The 22,068-nt window shown below is 40.8% G+C and overlaps 1 protein-coding gene and 1 long non-coding RNA gene across 4 annotated transcripts in view; both read left to right on the top strand.

Annotated features, from left to right (window-relative positions):
* Positions 1-10,926, top strand: part of LOC139459768 (DENN domain-containing protein 1B-like) — a 50,133-nt gene extending 39,207 nt beyond the window's left edge. For 2 of the 3 annotated variants that reach the window (XM_071241429.1, XM_071241430.1), the window contains 5 exons: positions 471-524; positions 1,415-1,522; positions 2,554-2,609; positions 4,480-4,639; positions 7,326-10,926. In XM_071241429.1, coding sequence (XP_071097530.1) covers positions 471-524; positions 1,415-1,522; positions 2,554-2,609; positions 4,480-4,639; positions 7,326-8,396 — 1,449 coding nt within the window. In that variant the 3' untranslated portion in view covers positions 8,397-10,926. The remainder of the gene's footprint in view (positions 1-470; positions 525-1,414; positions 1,523-2,553; positions 2,610-4,479; positions 4,640-7,325) is intronic. The other variant, XM_071241431.1, reaches the window with a different exon arrangement.
* A 52-nt stretch (positions 10,927-10,978) lies between these two features.
* On the top strand, positions 10,979-13,673 carry LOC139459770 (uncharacterized). Its single transcript, XR_011652700.1, has 2 exons — positions 10,979-11,519; positions 11,744-13,673. It is a non-coding gene; the product is annotated as an uncharacterized lncRNA (long non-coding RNA).
* The last annotated feature ends 8,395 nt before the right edge of the window (positions 13,674-22,068 follow it).

Below are 22,068 nucleotides of genomic sequence, written 5' to 3'. Positions count from 1 at the left end.
TTATCACAGTTGCCATGGTAACGGAATAACAAATGAAATATACATGTTAATTATGTTAATTGAAGTTAACTACTCCATGTTTTAAATGGTATAAGATAGAGTATGTATGTGTGTAATAATGGTTACCATTGGTTGAAATGGCACATATTCGTATCTTGGATGCAGGACTTTTTTAACCACAGAGATGGGATTACTAGAGGGTAACAGCCACGCCCAAACTACTGGGAAATAAGTCAGATAGACCTGTAGGTCTGTGAAACTGTGGTAGATAGATCAACATAATAAAATTTGTGTTCGATATTGAATCATGCTTGACTGCCATTTTGGTTTAGCGTTGAACCCCTTGAGGGTGCTCAAAGGGTACTTATGGAACCAAACAATGTTCCACGACCATGTTTATGTTCTGGTTGCCACGGATTCCAGATATGTATTTGTCAGCACTGTATGTAGATGGTGTATGTGTTTTACAGATGAAGCACCAGGGTAAGAAGGCTGTTTCCGGTATCAAGGCAAGATTAAACGAGGTTAGTCCTACAACAGTCAGTTGACTGATTAAAACATGTTTTTATGTTTTAACATTTTCTCTTGTAAACAGTGTGAACATGTGTCATGTTTCTTGCACAATTTAATGATTTTTCTTTCCTTAGGCTAAAAAAAAATATAGTCGTTCTCAGGCACTGCATCATCAGAAAGTCTGCGAACGTTTCGTTTTTATTTCCATTTTCAAAAAAAATCAAAAGATCATAATTCTTTAAAACAATGCGATCCACTATAGCACGCAGTTACTTCTCATAATATGATAATGGCGGCAATTGGAGTTTGTATGCTTGTATATGTAGGGAGGCCATTTCCGATGTTGGTGGTACACAACTGTTTATATGGTTATGTACTAGCTTGAACAAGCAAACAAACAAAATCACCACCTGCCCACTCCATATTTTCAAGTCATTACCTGAGAACCAATTCTTTTATATTTTTAGCCTTATATTGTAAAAAACAGTATCAGTTTTCTGTTGACCTGTTAAGATTTCAAGCTTTTTTAAAAATATAAATTTCTTGTATAGAACTAATCAACATGTCATTTGCAATATATATTTCAACTGAATTACATGCGGTGGTATGATATGACTTCCAGAACATTCTTTGGGGCGGTCGGGTAGCCTAGTGGTTAAAGCGTTCGCTCGTCACGCCGAAGACCCGGGTTCGATTCCCGACATTGGTACAATGTGTGAAGCCCATTTCTGGTGTTCCCCGCCATGATATTGTTGAAATATTGCTAAAAGTGGCGTAAAACCATACTCACTCACTCACTCACTCCAGAACATTCTGACCAAAATTCATTTCTTTGAAATATTTGTAAAAGTATTTTTTCTTTATGCACGAATGTCTCAAAAAGCACATTGTCATGTGACAGATTAACGAGAGCACAAAGAACTCGAAAGGTCTCCGGATGGGATCTCAGCGCACACCAGACCGACAGAGGCCAGCCACTATCATTGGACCGACCATAAAGGGCTCGCGGGTAAGCTAAGTAGTGGGGCTGTGTATTGGCAAAAAGATTGTGTTGTGATATGTATCATGATATATTGGAAGCTAAAGTGTTGAGAGTGATTGACATTTATTTTACATGCAGGTGATAATTTTTTTTATGCGATTTCGATCGGACTATTCTTAGACTTTTAGTCCATCCAAAATGTAACTCCATAATACAAGCCAAGTTCGGCAAGGATGGAAACTGGACTTGTATAGTCAGTTAACTCCCTTGACTCAGGGAAATGGGAAAGTCGCTGACATTTTGTAGTCATGGATAGAGCTGGGATGGGTAGCTCAGGTACTTGGGTCGGATGGGTCCTGATTAGGACCAGGGTACCCACAGGACTACCCGGACCCGTGGTTAGTCATGGAATATATTGTTTCATGACAAAAATTCACTTTATAACTACATGGTTACACTACAATTTTAAGTCTCTACTTTTCGCATTTCTTCATGACTATGAACACGTATAAACATAAGTCACGCCCACTCATGAATATTGTAGACGTATGACGATTGTTGGTTTAACGGCACAACAAATGTTCCTTCTGACTTTTATATGTTTGACCAAAGCTTAAACTTAAGTCAACTTCAGTGTATACATGGCCACATCTGTTTATACGTGTATCTACATACATTTTGCCAGGGCTTCAGTCAAACTGTTCCCAATCGGACATTTTGTACCTATCTTTTGACACCAACATCGGGTAGGGTCAGGTAGGGTCGGGTAATAGGGGTGTGGGACCCGGGTAGTAAATTTGGACTCGTCCCAGCCATAGTCATGGATACAGGAGAGATAACAATGTGAGGGAAAAATCACCTCCTTATTTCCGATGTTTTGTCAATCAATTGCGAAGGGAAACATCATTTGTGAACTAATTTTGTGTAGATTTTAGGTTAAATCATACAAATAACAACAAGACTTGTTGTAATTGTTTTTCCCCCATATAAAGTTGATGAAGCTTTAAATCATTGGCTACTGGGAGCGTGCCTACCTACTGAGTTCTTTCTTCTTTCAGCCTCCAAGACCTCCGCCGGTGTCAGCTGCCAGTCTCAGAGCAAAAACATTAGATAGGTAACATCAGACTAGGAGACAAGTGCCACATTTCTCATGCTGTGATAACTCTTGGTTTCATTTTGGGTCACAGGTGACCCGGTTTGCAAAACAGTGTGATTTGCTCCACAAAGTTCTGTCCCTTAGGCGTACCAGAAACCTATGATTGTTGGTTTGAATCCCGGTTCGCCCCGATTATGTTTCTAGGTTTTTCAGCACCATACCTATGCTTGTGGGTTTCCACCAAAGTGGTAAAAGTTTGAGAATTGCATCACTTTGGGCTTTCCTCCCACATTAAGCTGACACGCCGTGATATAACAGGAATACTGTTATAATACTTCCTACAGTAAGATGTCACACATTGATTTAACCGGAATGCTATTAAAAGCGGCTTTAAACTCAACCCCCTCACTCACTCACTCATCTTAAGGATCATGTTGGTTCATTAACGGATAACAGAATGGCATCTATGATCTGTGAATAAATTTTACATTTGCAGCAATATGAAAAGAAATTTTGAAGAAATATCATTTTGCGGCAACATGACAAATAAGAAATGCACAATGCAATATGTTAACAAACATTAATGGCATATAATGCGGGGTGATATAGTCATCATCTGGTTTGTTTGTCTGTCTGCCCATTTTTCGTTTCCGGAGCATAGCTTGAAGACCTTGAAGAAGAAGTGATATATTTAAGAATTTTTCAAAATTTAATTTTTCCTGTTTCTGTGCAAGTTTAGACTTAGCTGATGACCAGTGAAGATCCGGAATAGAATAGGTCTTCAGCAACCTATGCTTGCCGTAAAAGGCGACTATGCTTGTCATAAGCATGATAAGAGGCGACTAACGGGATCAGGTGGTCAGGCTCGCTGACTTGGTTGATGCATGTCATCATATCCCAATTGCGTGGATCAATGCTAATTGATGTCAATCACTGGATTGTCTGGTCCAGTCTCGATTATTTACAGACCGCCGTCATATAGCTGGAATATTGCTGAGTTCTGTGTTAAACAATGTCAAACAAACAAACAAACAAACAAACAAACAAACTAACTTAGCTGAAACGGAGGTAGGTGGCAATTCCCGGGCCAAACTAAAACTTGTTCAAAAGTTTTTATCCAAACTTGGTACATGTATTGATCAGGGGCTGAATTGGTGCCTTTTGCTATTAAGGAATTTTAAAAAAATGTAATTTTTTCCACTTTCCATGGCAACAATTTTGACTTTGACTCTAGTAGTGTGTTTGTCTGGACCATATCTCTAAAACTAATAAGTATTCTTTCTTGAGTCTTTGCACACACAGAGACCAGGTGGTCAACTGGTGCATTTTACTAATTAGGGATATTTAGTATTAATATTTTTTTCCATTTCCATGGCAACAAGTTTGAATGGTCATAATGATGTTGTCTGTACCATATCCCTGAAACTAACAGGTGCTCTCTCTTGAAACTGTGCACACACAAAGACCAGGTTGTCAACTGGTGCCTTTTGTTATTAAGGGAGTTTAGTATTTATATTTTTTCCATTTCCATGGCAACAAGTTTGACTTTGACTCTGTTCATATTGGTGTGTACTTGACAGAAATACAAACTTCCGGATCCCTATTCCATGGTATTGTTTTGACAGCTCAGTAACTACACTCGTATGTTGACAGACAGATTAGATAGAAATTCTTTCGTTAAGATGATCTGTTCTTTTGAATTTGTTGGGGCCGGGGGAATTTGTCATCTTCTGATGACTCTTGTATGAACTTGCAATGATTACAAAAATTATGAAAATTTCCAAATTTTCGTAATCATTGCAATGTAATACAAGAGTCATAGCATGGGAGGTTTTCTCTCAGATGCTTTTTTAGCCTCAATAACCCCGAACTTCAACCATATTTTCAGGCCAACGACGATGTACAAAGTGCTGGACGTCCCTGAAGATGAGTCTACGACAGACGATGACCCGATGTCGACATACCAGCGTGTAAGCTGCAGCCTCCTGTCCGACCCAGAAATACAGCAGGCATACCAACGATCTCCCACCTCCGAACTCTGTGGAGAGGTCAAACACATTATTACACGATACATAAGACAGAACACTATATCGTTTGGTCTTGGGTATCTCTCCCCCCATAAGTAACCTGTCCTGCATGGTGCCATTATGCTCTGCAGCCAGACCACTGTGTTGATTGTTTGTTTTACAAATCTGCTTGACCTGCATGTCCACACGAAAAGACTAAACAGGAAACTAAGAACATGTTGATTGGAGCTTAATTACGAGATGAATGTTAATTCAGTAACCAAAGAATTCAAGTGGTTTATTTGAAAATTACATGTCAAGCTGGTTTTAATTTCCTAGAATTTGTTTTGAAAAATATGAATAAAGAGACATTCAAAATATGCCACTCAATCACACCTTTGACTGAAGATGACTGTGTTCGTCCTCAGCAAATGTGGAGTAGTGTAGTCATTTTTAATCAAACACCATATTGTATCTTCTTTTTTTCTTTCATTTTTTTTTCGCTTTTTCAAAAGTTAGTAGAGGCTCAAATGTAAAGCAAACAAGAATTGGTCTGGCTTAAGTAAAATATTTACTCGTATCTCATCCTTTAACACTGACAAAAAGGCAAATCACAAGTCTTTGTCTGGAAACTAATAGCTCTTGACTCTTCTAATACACATATTCTCGACTCGCTATAAGAGAATGAAAGGCAAAGAAAAGATTTGCTGATTTTTCGGAGAAGGTGTTTGAGGAGAAGGTTGCGGTTTACTTGTCCTGTCGGTGGTGGTGGTGGTGATGGTTGTCATGGTGATTAGGACTCTGAGGGCTAGGAAAAAAACTAACCAGAATAAAAATCTAGAGAATAAATATCGGACAAAACAGATTCCATTGATTGTGATCACTGGTGGCAATGTTCACATCTGTTTACAAAGTTTTCTGTGTATTCATACCGGTAATCGTTTTGGAACTCTTGTGAGAGATTTAGGAATTGTATTGTCAATGTGGGATTGCTTGTCAGATTGTGATAGCAGCAGTTACGACAATACGTCAGCCTCTTTCCATGTTGGTGATGAAAAGTGGATAACTTTGTGTTATAGCATCCCAAACATTACACCTGTTGTAAGCATGTGCCTGCGGTTCAGGAATATATTCACCTTAAACTTAAGGCATGTGCAGTGGCAGACATCATTCCTTGCATCCAAACACCATTGATTAAACTTTTCCAAATGTAAACAAATGCATAAAGCTAGTTCCAACCGATTTGATAATTGCCCAATACTGGAACTTCAGATGTCTGTAAGATGGTGATTTCACAATTTGTTTTAATATTTTGATACTTTGTATTGTAAATCTTCCAATTACTAGTGTACATTATAGAAAATACGGGGCGGTCGGGTAGCCTAGTGGTTAAAGCGTTCGCTCGTCACGCCGAAGACCCGGGTTCGATTCCCGACATGGGTACAATGTGTGAAGCCCATTTCTGGTGTCCCCCGCCGTGATATTGCTGGAATATTGCTAAAAGCGGCGTAAAACCATACTCACTCACTCACGCACTCACTCACTATAGAAAATACAGGAGCACGGGTGGCCCAGTCGTCTAAGGCATCGCGATTCACTGTGCAGAGTTGCGTCCCTTGTGCACGCCAGAAACTTATGATTGCGGGTTTGAATCCCGGTTCGCCCCGATTATGTTTCTAGGTTTGTCAGCACCATACCCGTGCTCGTGGGTTTCACCGAAGTGGTAAACGTCTGAGACCTGCATCACTTCGGGCTCATCACCCACATTTAGCTGACACGCCGTGATATAACTGTAATACTGTTAAAAGCGACGTTAAACCCAACTCACTCACTCACTTATAGAAAATACCCATATTTAATTTTTTTATGACAAGTGTCTGTGAGTTATCACCCCTTATTTGGTGTTCGAGTCCTTGAACTATGCCTCAAGTCTATCTATACCCATCCTGTACTCAAGTATCTGTCAGGCCTAACGATGTTGGTAGTTTTGGTGGTGGTGCAGCTTAATGGTGTAGTGGTAGTCGTTTAGAGTTATGTGCCCTTGCTGACGTAGGGGTACCCCAGTCGTTAATCATTTAATCTTAATGCCTAAGGCCTGGGTTCGATTCCCTTCATGGGTGCAATGTATGAAGCCAATTTCTGTTGTTGCACGCTGTGAAATTGCTGGAATATTCCTAAAAGCAACATAAAATCAATTATCTTATTTGTAAATTGCTATCTTGTTTATACATTTCCAGGAAATTAAATGTTTGTAACTCATAACGATAGTCGGTTCGATGTGTCATTAGCTTGGTGTGGTGGATCATGCGCACATGGAGCGTACTAGGTCATCACACAGCAAACACATAAACTCTTTGAATCGAAAATGAGTTTTAAGCCTAACCCCAGGAGGTTTCTATATTCCCCAGGGGCAGTCGGGTAGCCTAGTGGTTAAAGCGTTCGCTCGTCACGCCGAAAAGCTGGGTTCGATTCCTGACATGGGTACAATGTGTGAAGCCCATTCCCGGTGTCCTCCGCCCTGATATTGCTGGAATATTGCTAAAAGCGGCATAAAACCATACTCACTGACTCACTTTATTCACAATGTCAGTGTAATCACACAGTCAGTCATGCAGCCTTCTTACTTACACTGACTGCATTTCTTACTAACATACCCATTCCTCTATCACAATTTCACATTCACTGCCTTGTTATCCATCTCCCATTTCAACTGTTTTATTTTCTTCAGCAAGCCAGTGATGACTCCTCAGTGGAAACTCCCTCAAGTGGCTCGCAGACACCTGCAGAGATGGAGGATTCTGGGATACCATACATTGGGCTGAACTCAAGCCCTGCGCCACAAGTCACAAATGATACTCAGGCAGAGTTGTCTCCCTTACCAAGGTCCTCTCCTGTGATACGAAGGGCAAACGGAGCCCCTAGTATGGTTATTCAAGGACCTCCCCCGATTGCTGCCCCTAGGTCAAGGTCATTAAAAATCGTAGGTCCACGTCCTCCACCACGACCATCAAAGACTAAACCAAATGAGGAACAATTGATAAGATTTGAGTCGATAGAGTCTGAGCCTGACACTGTGTTTGATCCATTTGCAGTTAGTAATACACAGTCACCTGCCAGTCAAGCAAACCTAGCTGATGATTCCTTCGAATGTTCTCCAGGGTTTGAGAGAGCTAGGCCTAACCGAAGTTCGCTCATAAACCGGTCACCTGCATTCCGAAAAACAGGACACGAAACGCCTGTACGAAACTCCTACAAACCGGACAATTCCCCCGAAAATTCAGAAGTCGAAGACCCAAAGCTGCTATTTGATCCTCTGGCTGGTTTCGACAAATCAATTAACCCAGCTCTTTCCAGTCTGTCAAACCCCACTAGCCAGAAATCCCCGTCATTATTAAAAGAATGGTCATTCAGCCAGCTGACCAGCTCCCCAGTGGTCAGTCCGCCCCCAAGACCACAAGGCACCATGTCAAACCCTGCGTACAACATGACAATGCCACAATCCATGAGGAACCAACCGCCACCGATGGCGCCAAAACCAGGGCAACCGCAGTTTTGTTCAAGTCCTCTTTACAAAGACCCCAGGGTGTCGAATCCGTTGTATGTTGGTATGACATCGAACAGTACCTCTCGGGCAGTGAGTCCGACTCCACCTGCTCCTGTTCCCCCAAATGACCCTTTTAAAGACATCGGTGAACTGAACGAACTAGTTCGGTTAAGTATTGGTCCTCAGATTACCAAACCAACGAATATCCCGCAAGGGGAAACCCGAAAGAGTCGTACATGGGAGACATTCGATTGACGTGCATACAGAGCTATATATTGACTGTGATATATTTCAGTTGTTATTTTATGTGTGTACATCGTTACATTTGTACGACGTTATGTGTTAACGCCAATGTCCGTGTACACCATTATGTGTGTACGGCGTTTGTGCAGGCTCACGTTGCTGCCTGATTGGTCTCGGATTCATGTGGTACTCCATTGTTGATAATCATTGTTACTTCTTGTGTTCGTGTTACCATGGTTACCCATGTGTCAGTCTGTTATAGAAACTGTACAGGTTATGTCTGTACAAGTTATGTCGTTTCTGTAAACTGTGCACTGAATCAACTCATGTGAGGCTGACTTGTAAATACAATAGGCTGTCAAACAATAGAAATTAAGATTCTATCACAAAGGAGATGTTAAGGTGTTGTCATTCTTGTAAAATAAGATGAATATATAAACAACATTAAATTCAAATGAAAATAGAGTTATTTCCTTCTGTTGGCCTACTAAAAAAAATTCATTAAAAAAATACATGCCTTTTGATTTTCACCCACTGAATTATAGGTTCTAAAAATTGTAGTTTTGTTCCAAATTTGTAAAATTATCAATTGACAGAACTGTAAGCCAAATAATGAAGAATAAATTTCCCTAGTAATGAAGAATGTGTTTTAGGTGCTTTGGACAACAAAGATAAGCATTTCAGCTTTGAGGAAGTAAACAGTGAGCACTGTGTGTTATTGTAGATTGCATTGAAACTTGCCTCTTCGAGTGGTTAAACGCTGGTTGTCTGGTCGTCTGCTATGATCGTCATGAAGTATTGTGTAATTTTTATGTACCAGGCTGTAAAATAACACACAAAGATCTCATTTGACATTTGACGGGGGTCCGTGATATCTAGACGTTTGATGTTTGAATGAGGTGTATTTGAATGAATTAAGTTTCTGTTTCCTAGATGAGTAGTTTAGTGTCTCATGTTTTAGACATTATTTGTGTCTGTACAACAATGTCGGTATCATTACGATACTACAGTTGGTTTTGTTTTCGGCTATTATCTAGACTTGAATCTGCTCAATTAAGTTCAAGGAAACCTCGCTGATTTACATGTGACTAGACTATCGCTTAGTCTCTAAATATACATAATTCTGATGGAAACAAACAGCTCCATTTAGACTGAAAAGGAGCCCCAGTGAGATGGGTGATTCAGGAACTGTTGAAAATCTAGACTTGCCCCATTTTTAATATTTAGGGCTATAGCATTACAGTAAGGGCTGGGTGGAAGGGGAAATATTCTACTCAAAACAAGTTAAGAAAACCCATTGTGACAGATTAACTACTAGTATAGTAATATGAAAAAAAATGGGTCACCCTTTCTTCTTTGAGTAGTATAAAATGGTTCAGGGACTGTTAGACAGACTAACATCCAGAGTATGATTACGGTTGTGAAGGGCTGTAATCTTCAACTGCCTTCATTTAACATCTTGGGCAGTCCGGTAGCCTAGTGGTTAATGTGTTCGCTCGTCACGCTGAAGACCCAGGTTTGATTTCCGACATGGGTACAATGTGTGAAGCCCATTTCTGGTCCCCCTGCTGGGATATTGCTGGAATATTTCTAAAAGCGGCATAAAACCACACTCACTCACTCACTCACTCACTCACTCACTCACTCATTTACCATCTGTTTGTGTCTCAGTTGCATTTTTCGACTGACTTTTTCCAAGATACCTCCTTGCATTAACCCTTGTGAACTAGTTTTGCACCTTGTCACTGAATACATCAACTAGGTAAATCAGTATCTTCTGAGATGATGACTAGAATTTATTTTGTTCTGCACAGTTAGTATTATGATTGTAGCCCATGAGGATCAGTTTTAAGATTAGTGTTTACAGTCTTATCTTTTGGGGAAATATTTGTTAATCACTGGTATCAAAAGGCGTCTGTAAGTATGAAAACATCACTGCAGTAAAGGGGCACCCATAGGTCAGACAAGTAACACTGACAGACCATGGTGCTCTTAAGGATTCCGTGCGAACCGAGGTGCCCTTGTGCAACGTAACCTTAGCGCTACGACTGTCGTAAGTCTATGTTAAGGTATGGGAGTTACAATCACCTTAACGCTAAGATTGCTTAAGGATTTCGTGCGAACCGAGGTGCCGTTGTGCAATGTAACCTTAGCGCTACGACTGTCGTAAGTATGTTAAGGTATGGGAGTTACAATCACCTTAACGCTAAGATAGCTTAAGGATTTCGTGCGAACTGAGGTGCCGTTGTGCAACGTAACCTTAGCGCTACAACTGTCGTAAGTATGTTAAGGTATGGGAGTTACAATCACCTTAACGCTAAGATAGCTTAAGGATTCCGTGCGAACCGAGGTGCCGTTGTGCAACGTAACCTTAGCGCTACAACTGTCGTAAGTCTATGTTAAGGTATGGGAGTTACAATCACCTTAACGCTAAGATTGCTTAAGGATTTCGTGCGAACCGAGGTGCCGTTGTGCAATGTAACCTTAGCGCTACGACTGTCGTAAGTATGTTAAGGTATGGGAGTTACAATCACCTTAGTGCTAAGATTGCTTAAGGATTTCGTGCGAACCGAGGTGCCGTTGTGCAACGTAACCTTAGTGCTACAACTGTCGTAAGTCTATGTTAAGGCATGGGAGTTACAATCACCTTAACGCTAAGATAGCTTAAGGATTTCGTGCGAACTGAGGTGCCGTTGTGCAACGTAACCTTAGCGCTACAACTGTCGTAAGTCTATGTTAAGGTATGGGAGTTACAATCACCTTAACGCTAAGATTGCTTAAGGATTTCGTGCGAACCGAGGTGCCGTTGTGCAATGTAACCTTAGCGCTACGACTGTCGTAAGTATGTTAAGGTATGGGAGTTACAATCACCTTAACGCTAAGATAGCTTAAGGATTTCGTGCGAACTGAGGTGCCGTTGTGCAACGTAACCTTAGCGCTACAACTGTCGTAAGTATGTTAAGGTATGGGAGTTACAATCACCTTAACGCTAAGATAGCTTAAGGATTCCGTGCGAACCGAGGTGCCGTTGTGCAACGTAACCTTAGCGCTACAACTGTCGTAAGTCTATGTTAAGGTATGGGAGTTACAATCACCTTAACGCTAAGATTGCTTAAGGATTTCGTGCGAACCGAGGTGCCGTTGTGCAATGTAACCTTAGCGCTACGACTGTCGTAAGTATGTTAAGGTATGGGAGTTACAATCACCTTAGTGCTAAGATTGCTTAAGGATTTCGTGCGAACCGAGGTGCCGTTGTGCAACGTAACCTTAGTGCTACAACTGTCGTAAGTCTATGTTAAGGCATGGGAGTTACAATCACCTTAACGCTAAGATAGCTTAAGGATTTCGTGCGAACTGAGGTGCCGTTGTGCAACGTAACCTTAGCGCTACAACTGTCGTAAGTCTATGTTAAGGTATGGGAGTTACAATCACCTTAACGCTAAGATTGCTTAAGGATTTCGTGCGAACCGAGGTGCCGTTGTGCAATGTAACCTTAGCGCTACGACTGTCGTAAGTATGTTAAGGTATGGGAGTTACAATCACCTTAACGCTAAGATTGCTTAAGGATTCCGTGCGAACCGAGGTGCCGTTGTGCCACGTAACCTTAGCGCTACGACTGTCGTAAGCCTATGTGAAGGTATGGGAGTTACGATCACCTTAGTGCTAAGATAGCTTTGGACAACGACACCCAAATTGTTATGTTACACTGTACCTTGCTGGACATTGTGTGACATTTACCTTTATCATATAATAGAAGTGGTATCACATTCCAATAAATATGCGAATGAGATCAGTAAACAGGAACTACTTTCAGTAGGCTCTGTACATCAGTGGGATGTTTACTTGTCAAAACCTGTGCATCTCATTCCCAAATATTAAGATATGCTTTCCTGATGTGTCAGTGTCCATGTCGACAAACATGGCTGCACGTCATTTGGCACTACATCAGAAATGAGGCGATTTACTCAGGCATTGTATTCCTACACTATTTCAGAAATTTCCCAATGTGAATGAAAACAAGAAAATACTTTTTGTCAAAGGTTGTTTGTTTGTTTCTTTGTTGTTTAACGCAGCACTAAGCAATATTCCAGCTATATGATGGCAGGTTGGAGTGGTCTGGACTTGATAACGTACAGGCCTCAGTGATTTTGCTGGAATATTGCTGAAGGATTCCTAAGACAACAATTCTTCACTAGGAATGAAGTGAAATATAGGCTGTGACAAATGCTAGAGATCCAGATATGCTGTGTATGTGCGTACAATATTTAAAACACATTACCATAACATAATTAATTTTGGTGCCTGTGTACAAATACAAATACACACAAAAATTAAAAACCCAGTAGTATAACACAACACTGCATAATTACCCCATGTAGTCTTTTCAGATAGACTATCATCTAGTCTTTGAAATCAACCTATTTTACAGATAGAAACAGTTGTTAAATCATAGTTGTGAAATGTAATAATAAGGATCCCAGAGACTCTCTTCGTTTTCAGACGAACATCTAGTCTCTGAAATGAACAAATTTTATGGATAAAAATAGTTGCTAAGTAATAGTTATGAAATATAATAAAAAGAAGCCCAGAGACTCTTCATTTTCAGACTAACATCTAGTCTACTGATTTCCTGATACTGCAGTTTTCTAGACTTGCTAAATATTATAGACTTGCATGGGCTGTATTGGATATTTTTGTTTCAGGGTCTGTATGACAGACTATCTTTTCAGCTTGCATAGCTGTACATCTTGACAGATAACTTCTTTGATAGGCATTTAGAAGTTGGAGTACTAAGTAAGGATAAGAATTTATGGATGAACAACTTCTTTATTACAATTAACAGCTGGCTCTTTACAGATATTTACTGACTGATATTGTAACTTAGACATGTATTGCTGTTGTGCTCATGTGACGCACTTGGGGAAGCTAATGAACAGGTGAAATAGAAGCCATTGAGGCAGAGCTACTGTAAAGAAAGGTCCTCTCATTGGTGTAACAATACCCACTATACTCGATCCAAGTGAGCAGAAACACATGGAGTACCCAAAGAATATTATCTATACTCCATGTGAGTGTTTACATGTGAGTAATAGGCGATTTACGAGATCAGGTCGTCAGGCTCGCTGACTTGGTTGATGCATGTCATCGTATCCCAATTGTGTGGATCATTGCTCATGATGTCAATCACTGGATTGTCTGGTCCAGAATCAATTATTTACAGACAACTGCCTTATAGCTGGAATATTGTTGAGTGTGGCGTTAAACAACAAATATACAAAACAAACAAACGTGTGTGAATACTCAGTAGCTTATAAAACTGTCTGGAGCCTTGAAATAGCAAGTTTGACATGGTATGAGTATTATTGTTCATGTGAATAGCAAGTTTGGGAGGGAAGAGACTGAACACCTCAATAATTAGATAAAATTTAATAAAGGTCATAGACAATACGCAGGAAATACTATAAGTTGTGAACTCTCTAGGGTTATATGGTGTGATGTACCTTGTGTTTGAGCTGTGTACCCCAGGCTCGGGGTACATAGGCTCACACACAGGATACATCACACCAATGCCCCAAAGAATTGACAACAAATTTATCTCACCGACATTCATTCATACAGACCCAGAAATAGAATATCTGAAGTTTCACCAAGTAAAATGCTTTGATTCAACCATTTTGACAGCTAGCAGATGACGCAAACAGAATTACTTCCCTTTACCCAATGCATTTGAATAAGCATCGGTCCATTTCAGTTCAACAATGCGAGATTACCTAATGTGTGTTCTGATTAATATCTCAGTGGGATGCATGGAAAATAATTGCCCGCTCCTTAACCAATCAGAAGCTAGTATTTTAATGTAAGGTGAGATAAAATATGTTATAGAATGTTATGAATTATTTTGCTATGAAGGTGCAGAATGCATCATATTTTTGTATGAAGTTGCAGTTACTGTGTGAAAGGAGCACTTGTTATCATGTTACTGCTCTGAGTGTTATAGTCAATTGTAGGATGGTTTAAACTTGTTTGTGTTACATTGAAAGGAAAGGTCAACAACCACTTACCTTGATCAGTAGGGAAATTAATGGGACTGAAATATGTTATGCTGTAATGATTCATTAAATATATCAAAATCATAAACATGCACAGTGATATCAGCTCCATGCTCTTTCAATGAGAGAGATTGTTATTTCAACTTATGTGATCGCCTGAATTTTCTTCATTATCATCACGTGTATGCAGGTACATTTGTACATTTGTGTGTGTGTGTGTGTGTGTGGCTGCTTGTACTAGTCCGGACTGATGCCGATTGATAGTGCTAGCCCACTGAGATACCATGCTGCAGTTTAACAATCAATTCTTAGCGCTTAGACAGTCACCTCGGCTATTATTGCTTTGTGAAATGGGGCCCTTGCCTAGACTAGATAACTTACATGCCACTGTGATAGTGCTGGGGTTCATTTAGAAGATTATTCTCTTGAGATTAACGAACACATAATAGTGACCTCATTTCACCATCTAGAGATGTGCTAAAACTTTGAAACAATTTGATTAAACTAAGGTTAAATGGAACTTCAATTGTCAAGGTATCAAGTTGCCATGGTTACAGGATAATGGTTACATTATGTCGTTAGGCGGTGTACAGTTGAACCCTTTGTCTGTAACTCCTGGGGACCAGAGAAATAGTGTAACTTGTCCCGGGTTTGACACATCACACTCGACCAGATTAACGTTGGACATTAATGTCATGATACAGCTTACCAGAGTATCATTTAACTTATTTGTTATTCTTAGTACTATCAATTGACATAGAGACAACCAGGAATTTGACACCTCCATGTTTTTCACTTCCAGGTTAGGGCGGTCGGGTAGCGTAGTGGTTAAAGCGTTGCTCACCCCGAATACACGGGTTGGATTCCCGACATGGGTACAATGTGTGAAGCCCATTTCTTGTGTCCCTCGCCATGATATTGCTGGAATATTGCTAAAAGCGGCGTAAAACCATACTCACTCACTCACTCACTCACTCACTCACTCACTCACTCACTCACTCACTCACTCACTCACTCACTCACTCACTCACTCACTCACTCACTCACTCACTCACTCACTCACTCACTCACTCACTCACTCACTCACTCACTCACTCACTCACTCACTCACTCACTCACTCACTCACTCACTCACTCACTCACTCACTCACTCACTCACTCACTCACTCACTCACTCACTCACTCACTCACTCACTCACTCACTCACTCACTCACTCACTCACTCACTCACTCACTCACTCACTCACTCACTCACTCACTCACTCACTCACTCACTCACTCACTCACTCACTCACTCACTCACTCACTCACTCACTCACTCACTCACTCACTCACTCACTCACTCACTCACTCACTCACTCACTCACTCACTCACTCACTCACTCACTCACTCACTTCCAGGTTAATATTGTGGTGAATATAGTAAGAGTTTGCCAGGACCCGGATGTGAGTTTGACACAACCATGAATTTGGCACACCCGACCGAATTCAAGACAACATGGTTTGACTATTTGCTAAGCTATCCAGTTGCCATGGTTACTGGACAATTATTAATGTTATCCCCCGGGTATATATATACTTAACTGTATATTGCATTGTAAATAGCATCTTTAAGATAAATCTGAGCTTTAAGTGAAGCTGTAAATGCTCGATGGGTTCTGCAATATGTAGCATAGTGTACTATAAGTCAAGTGCATTTGTTGTGTGTAGATATAAATAAATAAACAAGTGCACAGGTGCGTCCCTCTTTGTTGTTTGTATGCTGAAACATCAAGCACCCTGAGAAGACTTGAGTTACATGTTTTGTTTGTTTAATGCCACACTTAGCAATATTACAGCTAGATGGCGGTCTGAAAGTTATTGAGCCTGGACCAGACAATCCAGTGTTTGGTTGTCTGTTTAATGCCACACTTAGCAATATTACAGCTATATGGTGGTCTGAAAGTTATCAAGCCTGGACCAGACAATCCAGTGTTTGTTTAATGCCACACTCAGCAATATAACAGTTATATGGCGGTCTGTAAATAATTGAGCCTGGACCAGACAATCCAGTGTTTGTTTGTTGTTTAACAAAGCACTCAGCAATATGATGGCGGTCTGTATGGGGCTGGACCAGACAGTCCAGTGATCGATGTCATGAGCATTGATGCACACAATTGGGATACGATGGAATTCATCAACCAAGTCAGCGAGCTTGACCACCCTATCCCGTCTGTCACCTCTAACGACAAGCACAGTCGCCAAACAGTACAGTGAACAACAATACAATGCTGTGAGCAACAATGTGCGCTGTTGGGGTAAGATGATACACATCAACCAAGTCACTAGCCTGACCATCTGTTCCAATTGGTCATTTCTTACAACCAGCATCAATTGCTGGGAACCTATTCTAACCCAGATTCCCAAAGTTACGCTCATGATATCAACAACTGGTTTACGTGGAATCTGTACAGGGATCTGGGCCACCTTCACATGACACATCCCCACAGATGACAACCACCTTCACATGACACATCCCGACAGATGACAACCACCTTCACATGACACATCCCGACAGATGACAACCACCTTCACATGTCACATCCCGACAGATGACAACCACCTTCACATGACACATCCCGACAGATGACAACCACCTTCACATGTCACATCCCCACAGATGACAACCACCTTCACATGACACATCCCGACAGATGACAACCACCTTCACATGTCACATCCCCACAGATGACAACCACCTTCACATGACACATCCCCACAGATGACAACCACCATCACATGTCACATCCCGACAGATGACAACCACCTTCACATGTCACATCCCGACAGATGACAACCACCTTCACATGACACATCCCGACAGATGACAACCACCTTCACATGTCACATCCCGACTGATGACAACCACCTTCACATGACACATCCCGACAGATGACAACCACCTTCACATGTCACATCCCGACAGATGACAACCACCTTCACATGACACATCCCGACAGATGACAACCACCTTCACATGACACATCCCGACAGATGACAACCACCTTCACATGACACATCCCGACAGATGACAACCACCTTCACATGACACATCCCGACAGATGACAACCACCTTCACATGTCACATCCCCACAGATGACAATCACCTTCACATGACACATCCCGACAGATGACAACCACCTTCACATGACACATCCCGACAGATGACAACCACCTTCACATGACACATCCCGACAGATGACAACCACCTTCACATGTCACATCCCAACAGATGACAACCACCTTCACATCACACATCCCGACAGATGACAACCACCTTCACATATAACATCCTGACAGATGACAACCACCTTCACATCACACATCCCGACAGATGACATCCCTATGTGGAATAATTACCAACAAGCACCGGTCCAAATTGAGTTTTTATTGGTAAATGCATATTTACAATATTTCTAAAACATGAAATATTTCATTTCAAAATTGAAAACATTAAAACATTATTAAAATATGAATGAGGAAAAATGCAGTGTATTCCAATTGCTGGGCAGTGATATCTAAATAATAATTCAAGGTGATCCCAACTGTTATTGCTGAAATTGGATTTTGCCTATGAAAACAGCCTTACACTATAACATGAGACTGTCTGACAACATGATGCTTTCACTGAGGAATTATACAGGATTGACGTTAGGGCTGCTCGTCATCATCCGCAGAGCGGAAAAACTTCATTGCATCCACAGATTCGAACATTCTGATGAACATGAAGCTTATTGCAGTGTTCAATGTTAGGCCATAATAAATTCACTGTTACCTACAAACTGGTAGCAGGACGATACACTGATACATCAATGGATCATGATTTTATACTTCTCGACACAACTATCGATCACATTCACATACTAAGTAAAACACATAAATTTTTACCTTAAAATTTTGCTTAATAAATGTTACACCAAACACTAATTAGCAGTGAAAATGTCACTATTTTCATCCTGGGCGTCATACGTGACACTGCTAACTGTAAATCCTTAGTGTGCCAGGTATATTTGGCCATCATGTCTATGAAAAAGATGGCTCACGTACCACTGATAAGAGCACATGCAAGTATCGTGATACGCATCAGATCGTGAGCACGGTATCGTGACACTTATCGGATCGCACAGTTGGTGTATCATCCCAGCCCTACAACAAACTCGACTTTCTTTCCTTGCTGAGTTAATACACAGGTGCCATTTGTCTTAAACATAAAATAAAATGCCTCCTTCAAATACTTTAATATTTGGATGAGTGAGTTGGCCTATATGCTGCTTTTAGCAATATTGCAGAAATATTACGGCAGTGGCACCAGAAATAGACTTGACACATTGTAACCATGTCAGGAATCGAACCCAGTCCTTCTGCTAGATAAGCGAATGCTATAACCACTACGCTACGCCACCACCCTAAAATGTGTATGAAAAGGTAATACAGAATTTATTTTGGTCCTAATTTCATATTTCGCTGCAGACAAAACATGTATGAAAATATTGAAATTGTAGATTAGTTAGCTATCAGAATATTCATAATATATTGGTCTGAGAAAAAGTTATTCCATACACATATTTTAAGAGACAGAGAACATGGGAACGAGGAGATCTAATGTCATATGAAGTAAAAATGGCTTTGAGTATCAAGTTATTAAAAACACAATTCATCCCAATTCAAGGTGAAATCAATCAATGAAAATAACTGTGAATCTTAAAATTGTCGAGTTAAATTACCCATTTCAGTGAAACACTTTTCTTGTGAACGGTGATAACATCAGGTCTATTTACAACCATGCAGATTTTTTCAGGTCTTTATCTTATTCTCCCTCGATCATCCACTTTATCTTCCAAAACTGGCCCCGACAGGAGATCTCACATGGGTGAGATCAAGCGATAGCAACATTGCAGATAACGCTGCAACGAAATTGCATCACAATGCCTTGCAGACCATTGTGATGTCATTGGTTACCATGACGTCACAATTAAATGACATCACTCAGGCTATGCTGCTGAAGCTGTTAGCAGTACGTTTAACACATAAGACACTGCTAATTACCGTCTTCAAACTGAAAAAGTTGGAAGAATAATGTTGGATGACAAATAAAATCTCACACCGTGTCTTTTGATAACAAATAAATCAACACTGGTTAACATATTTGATATCAAATGACACTCAGGTGAGATTCTCTATGTATCATACCTACCGTATTCCACGTAATAAGCGCCCAGGGCGCTAATAAAATTAGAAATAGGGGGCTCTTATTAGAATATAATTTTGGTGAGATTAAAAACTAGGTTGAAAAATTGTAAATTTGTGGTTTATGCTGACAGCCTGAAATGATATAAAAGAAGAATCTGTGTGCATTATACATGACATATATTTTTCTAGAATTTAATTGCCCATAATTAAGGGTGCATATAAAAAACGAGTGCGTATTATACACGAATAAATAAGTCTTGTGTACATTGATCAATCGGAAGGGGTGCTAACTGGGATTGTTCGCTAGCCAATATATTAGCAAATATCGCCGTGGGCGCTTATTATGTCGAATACGGTATATTCTATCACGATGTCTACCCTGGACCAATTTGCCACCTTAGCTTCATTTTTAGGCAGGTTTCAATGACACAATGCTTAAAATAGCCATCCAATCAAACGACACTGCTCTACCATGACTTATTTCCATTTCACCTGTTTTGTCTCAAGTTTCGCTTGCCGTCGTAAATACAACTGGAACATCTTATAACTGTAGGGGTGTGTCATTTTGTGAGTGAGTTGGGTTTAACGCCGCTTTTAACAGTATTCCAGTTATATCGCGGCGTGTCAGCTTAATGTGGGAGGAAAGCCCGAAGTGATGCAGGTCTCAGACGTTTACCACTTCGGTGAAACCCACGCGCATGGGTATGGCGCTGACAAACCTAGAAACATAATCGGAGCGAACCGGGATTCGAACCCACAATCATAGGTATCTGGCGTGCCCAAGGGACGCAACTCTGCACAGTGAATCGCGGCGCCTTTGATGACTGGGCCACCCGTGCCCCCGTGTGTCATTTCAATACATTGAGGTCTCGAGGCCTGCGTTGTTGAATGTAGATATATGCTGAGACATTTTGATTGGTAGTTGATCGAGAGCAACTCTACGCTAAGTTAGTGTTTGGCACTTTTCCATGCTGAAAACCATGCACAAAGCACATTATTACCCCGGTCAGTGAATCAGTGTGCACATGAATTTCATTCTCAGTTCTCTAGGGAGTATAGAAGGTGTAAGAAGGTTAACAGTCACACTGCCATCTCATCCTACCAGGTACCCATTCACTGCTGGGTGAACAGAGGCGTAATTTGAACAAAGCCACTTGCCTAAGGACACACCACGCTTCAGTGTGCACAGGGAGATGGCAGCATCACTCATACTATAAGGCTGTGGTGGTGAAAGGGTCCAGGGTATATCCTAATATGGTGAAGTGAGGTGAGGTGAAATGGGGCTTAACATTGCATTCAAGATTATTGCACTTAATATAGCAACGTGCATGCTCGTGTGTGAGAATGCTTGTCCTGGTCCAGACTAATGCCAAGTTTATAGTGCTAGCCCACTGAGATACGAAGCCGTAGTTCAACATGGATGCCAAACTCAGGCACAGTATACTGACTCCAAGCCTTAATGCCACGTGCCAGGCAGGGTAACAACAAGTACCATCTTTTTAAAGTCTTTTGGTATGACATGGCCGGGGATCAAACCCCGGACCTTCCACTCCCCGGGCCGGCACTCAACCACTGGACCACGGATGCGGTCCACAAAAGAATAGACATAGAATACACTGAATAGTCAAGGATGTATGTTTGTGTAGAGTCTAAGGTCATAAATCCAATACCACAAATCTAAAAATACACAAGTACTTAGATTTACAATATGCAGCCAGAGTACATTGACATTCCAAACTCTTTAAAGTTAATGTATGGCCAATATAATAGGCAGAATTATTCCCATCGTTGGTAGGGTATTGACCTGGATTTTGCATTGCAATATACTGCCATACTTTAACCTGTATTGCGATACATATGGCAACATATTGCCAATTTACATTTTCATGAGTTAATCAGAGTCATACCCTGTATTAATGTCAGATACCATCAAGCTCCTTCCCAGCGTGTGACACCTTCGTTATACTCTTGGTATAGAGAGCTCCACGAACAGGCTGTCACTGTGAGGAGCTTGATAGTCGCGATGTGTACACACTAATTGATAAAAAAATCGTCAGAGGCAAGTTGTATCAGAAAGATACGATTTTCCATCTCCATATCAATTAGATTTACAAATGAATCGCAATACGTATTGCTGAAGATTTGCACCACAATATACCAGTGTACAAGTAATACCGCACACCCTTTATCGTTGCATTCATGAAGTTGTAACAATACCTCAGACAAAATTTCTCACAAGTGTCCATGTAAGAATACAGGTGTCAGCCGAATGGTCATGTACAGCAATATCCTGAAACTGTCAACTCCACATATGACGAAGACATTTAGTGAGTGAGTGAATGAGTTGGTTTTAACGCTGCTTTTCACAGTATTACAGTTATAGGTCTTCATGCAGAGCTATCGTA

This window comes from Haliotis cracherodii, unplaced genomic scaffold, assembly GCF_022045235.1.
Source record: "Haliotis cracherodii isolate W230 unplaced genomic scaffold, xgHalCrac1.p SCAF_13, whole genome shotgun sequence".
NCBI lineage: Eukaryota > Metazoa > Mollusca > Gastropoda > Lepetellida > Haliotidae > Haliotis > Haliotis cracherodii.
Note: the sequence above shows the minus strand (reverse complement) of the source record. Positions and strands in the feature narration are given on the sequence as shown.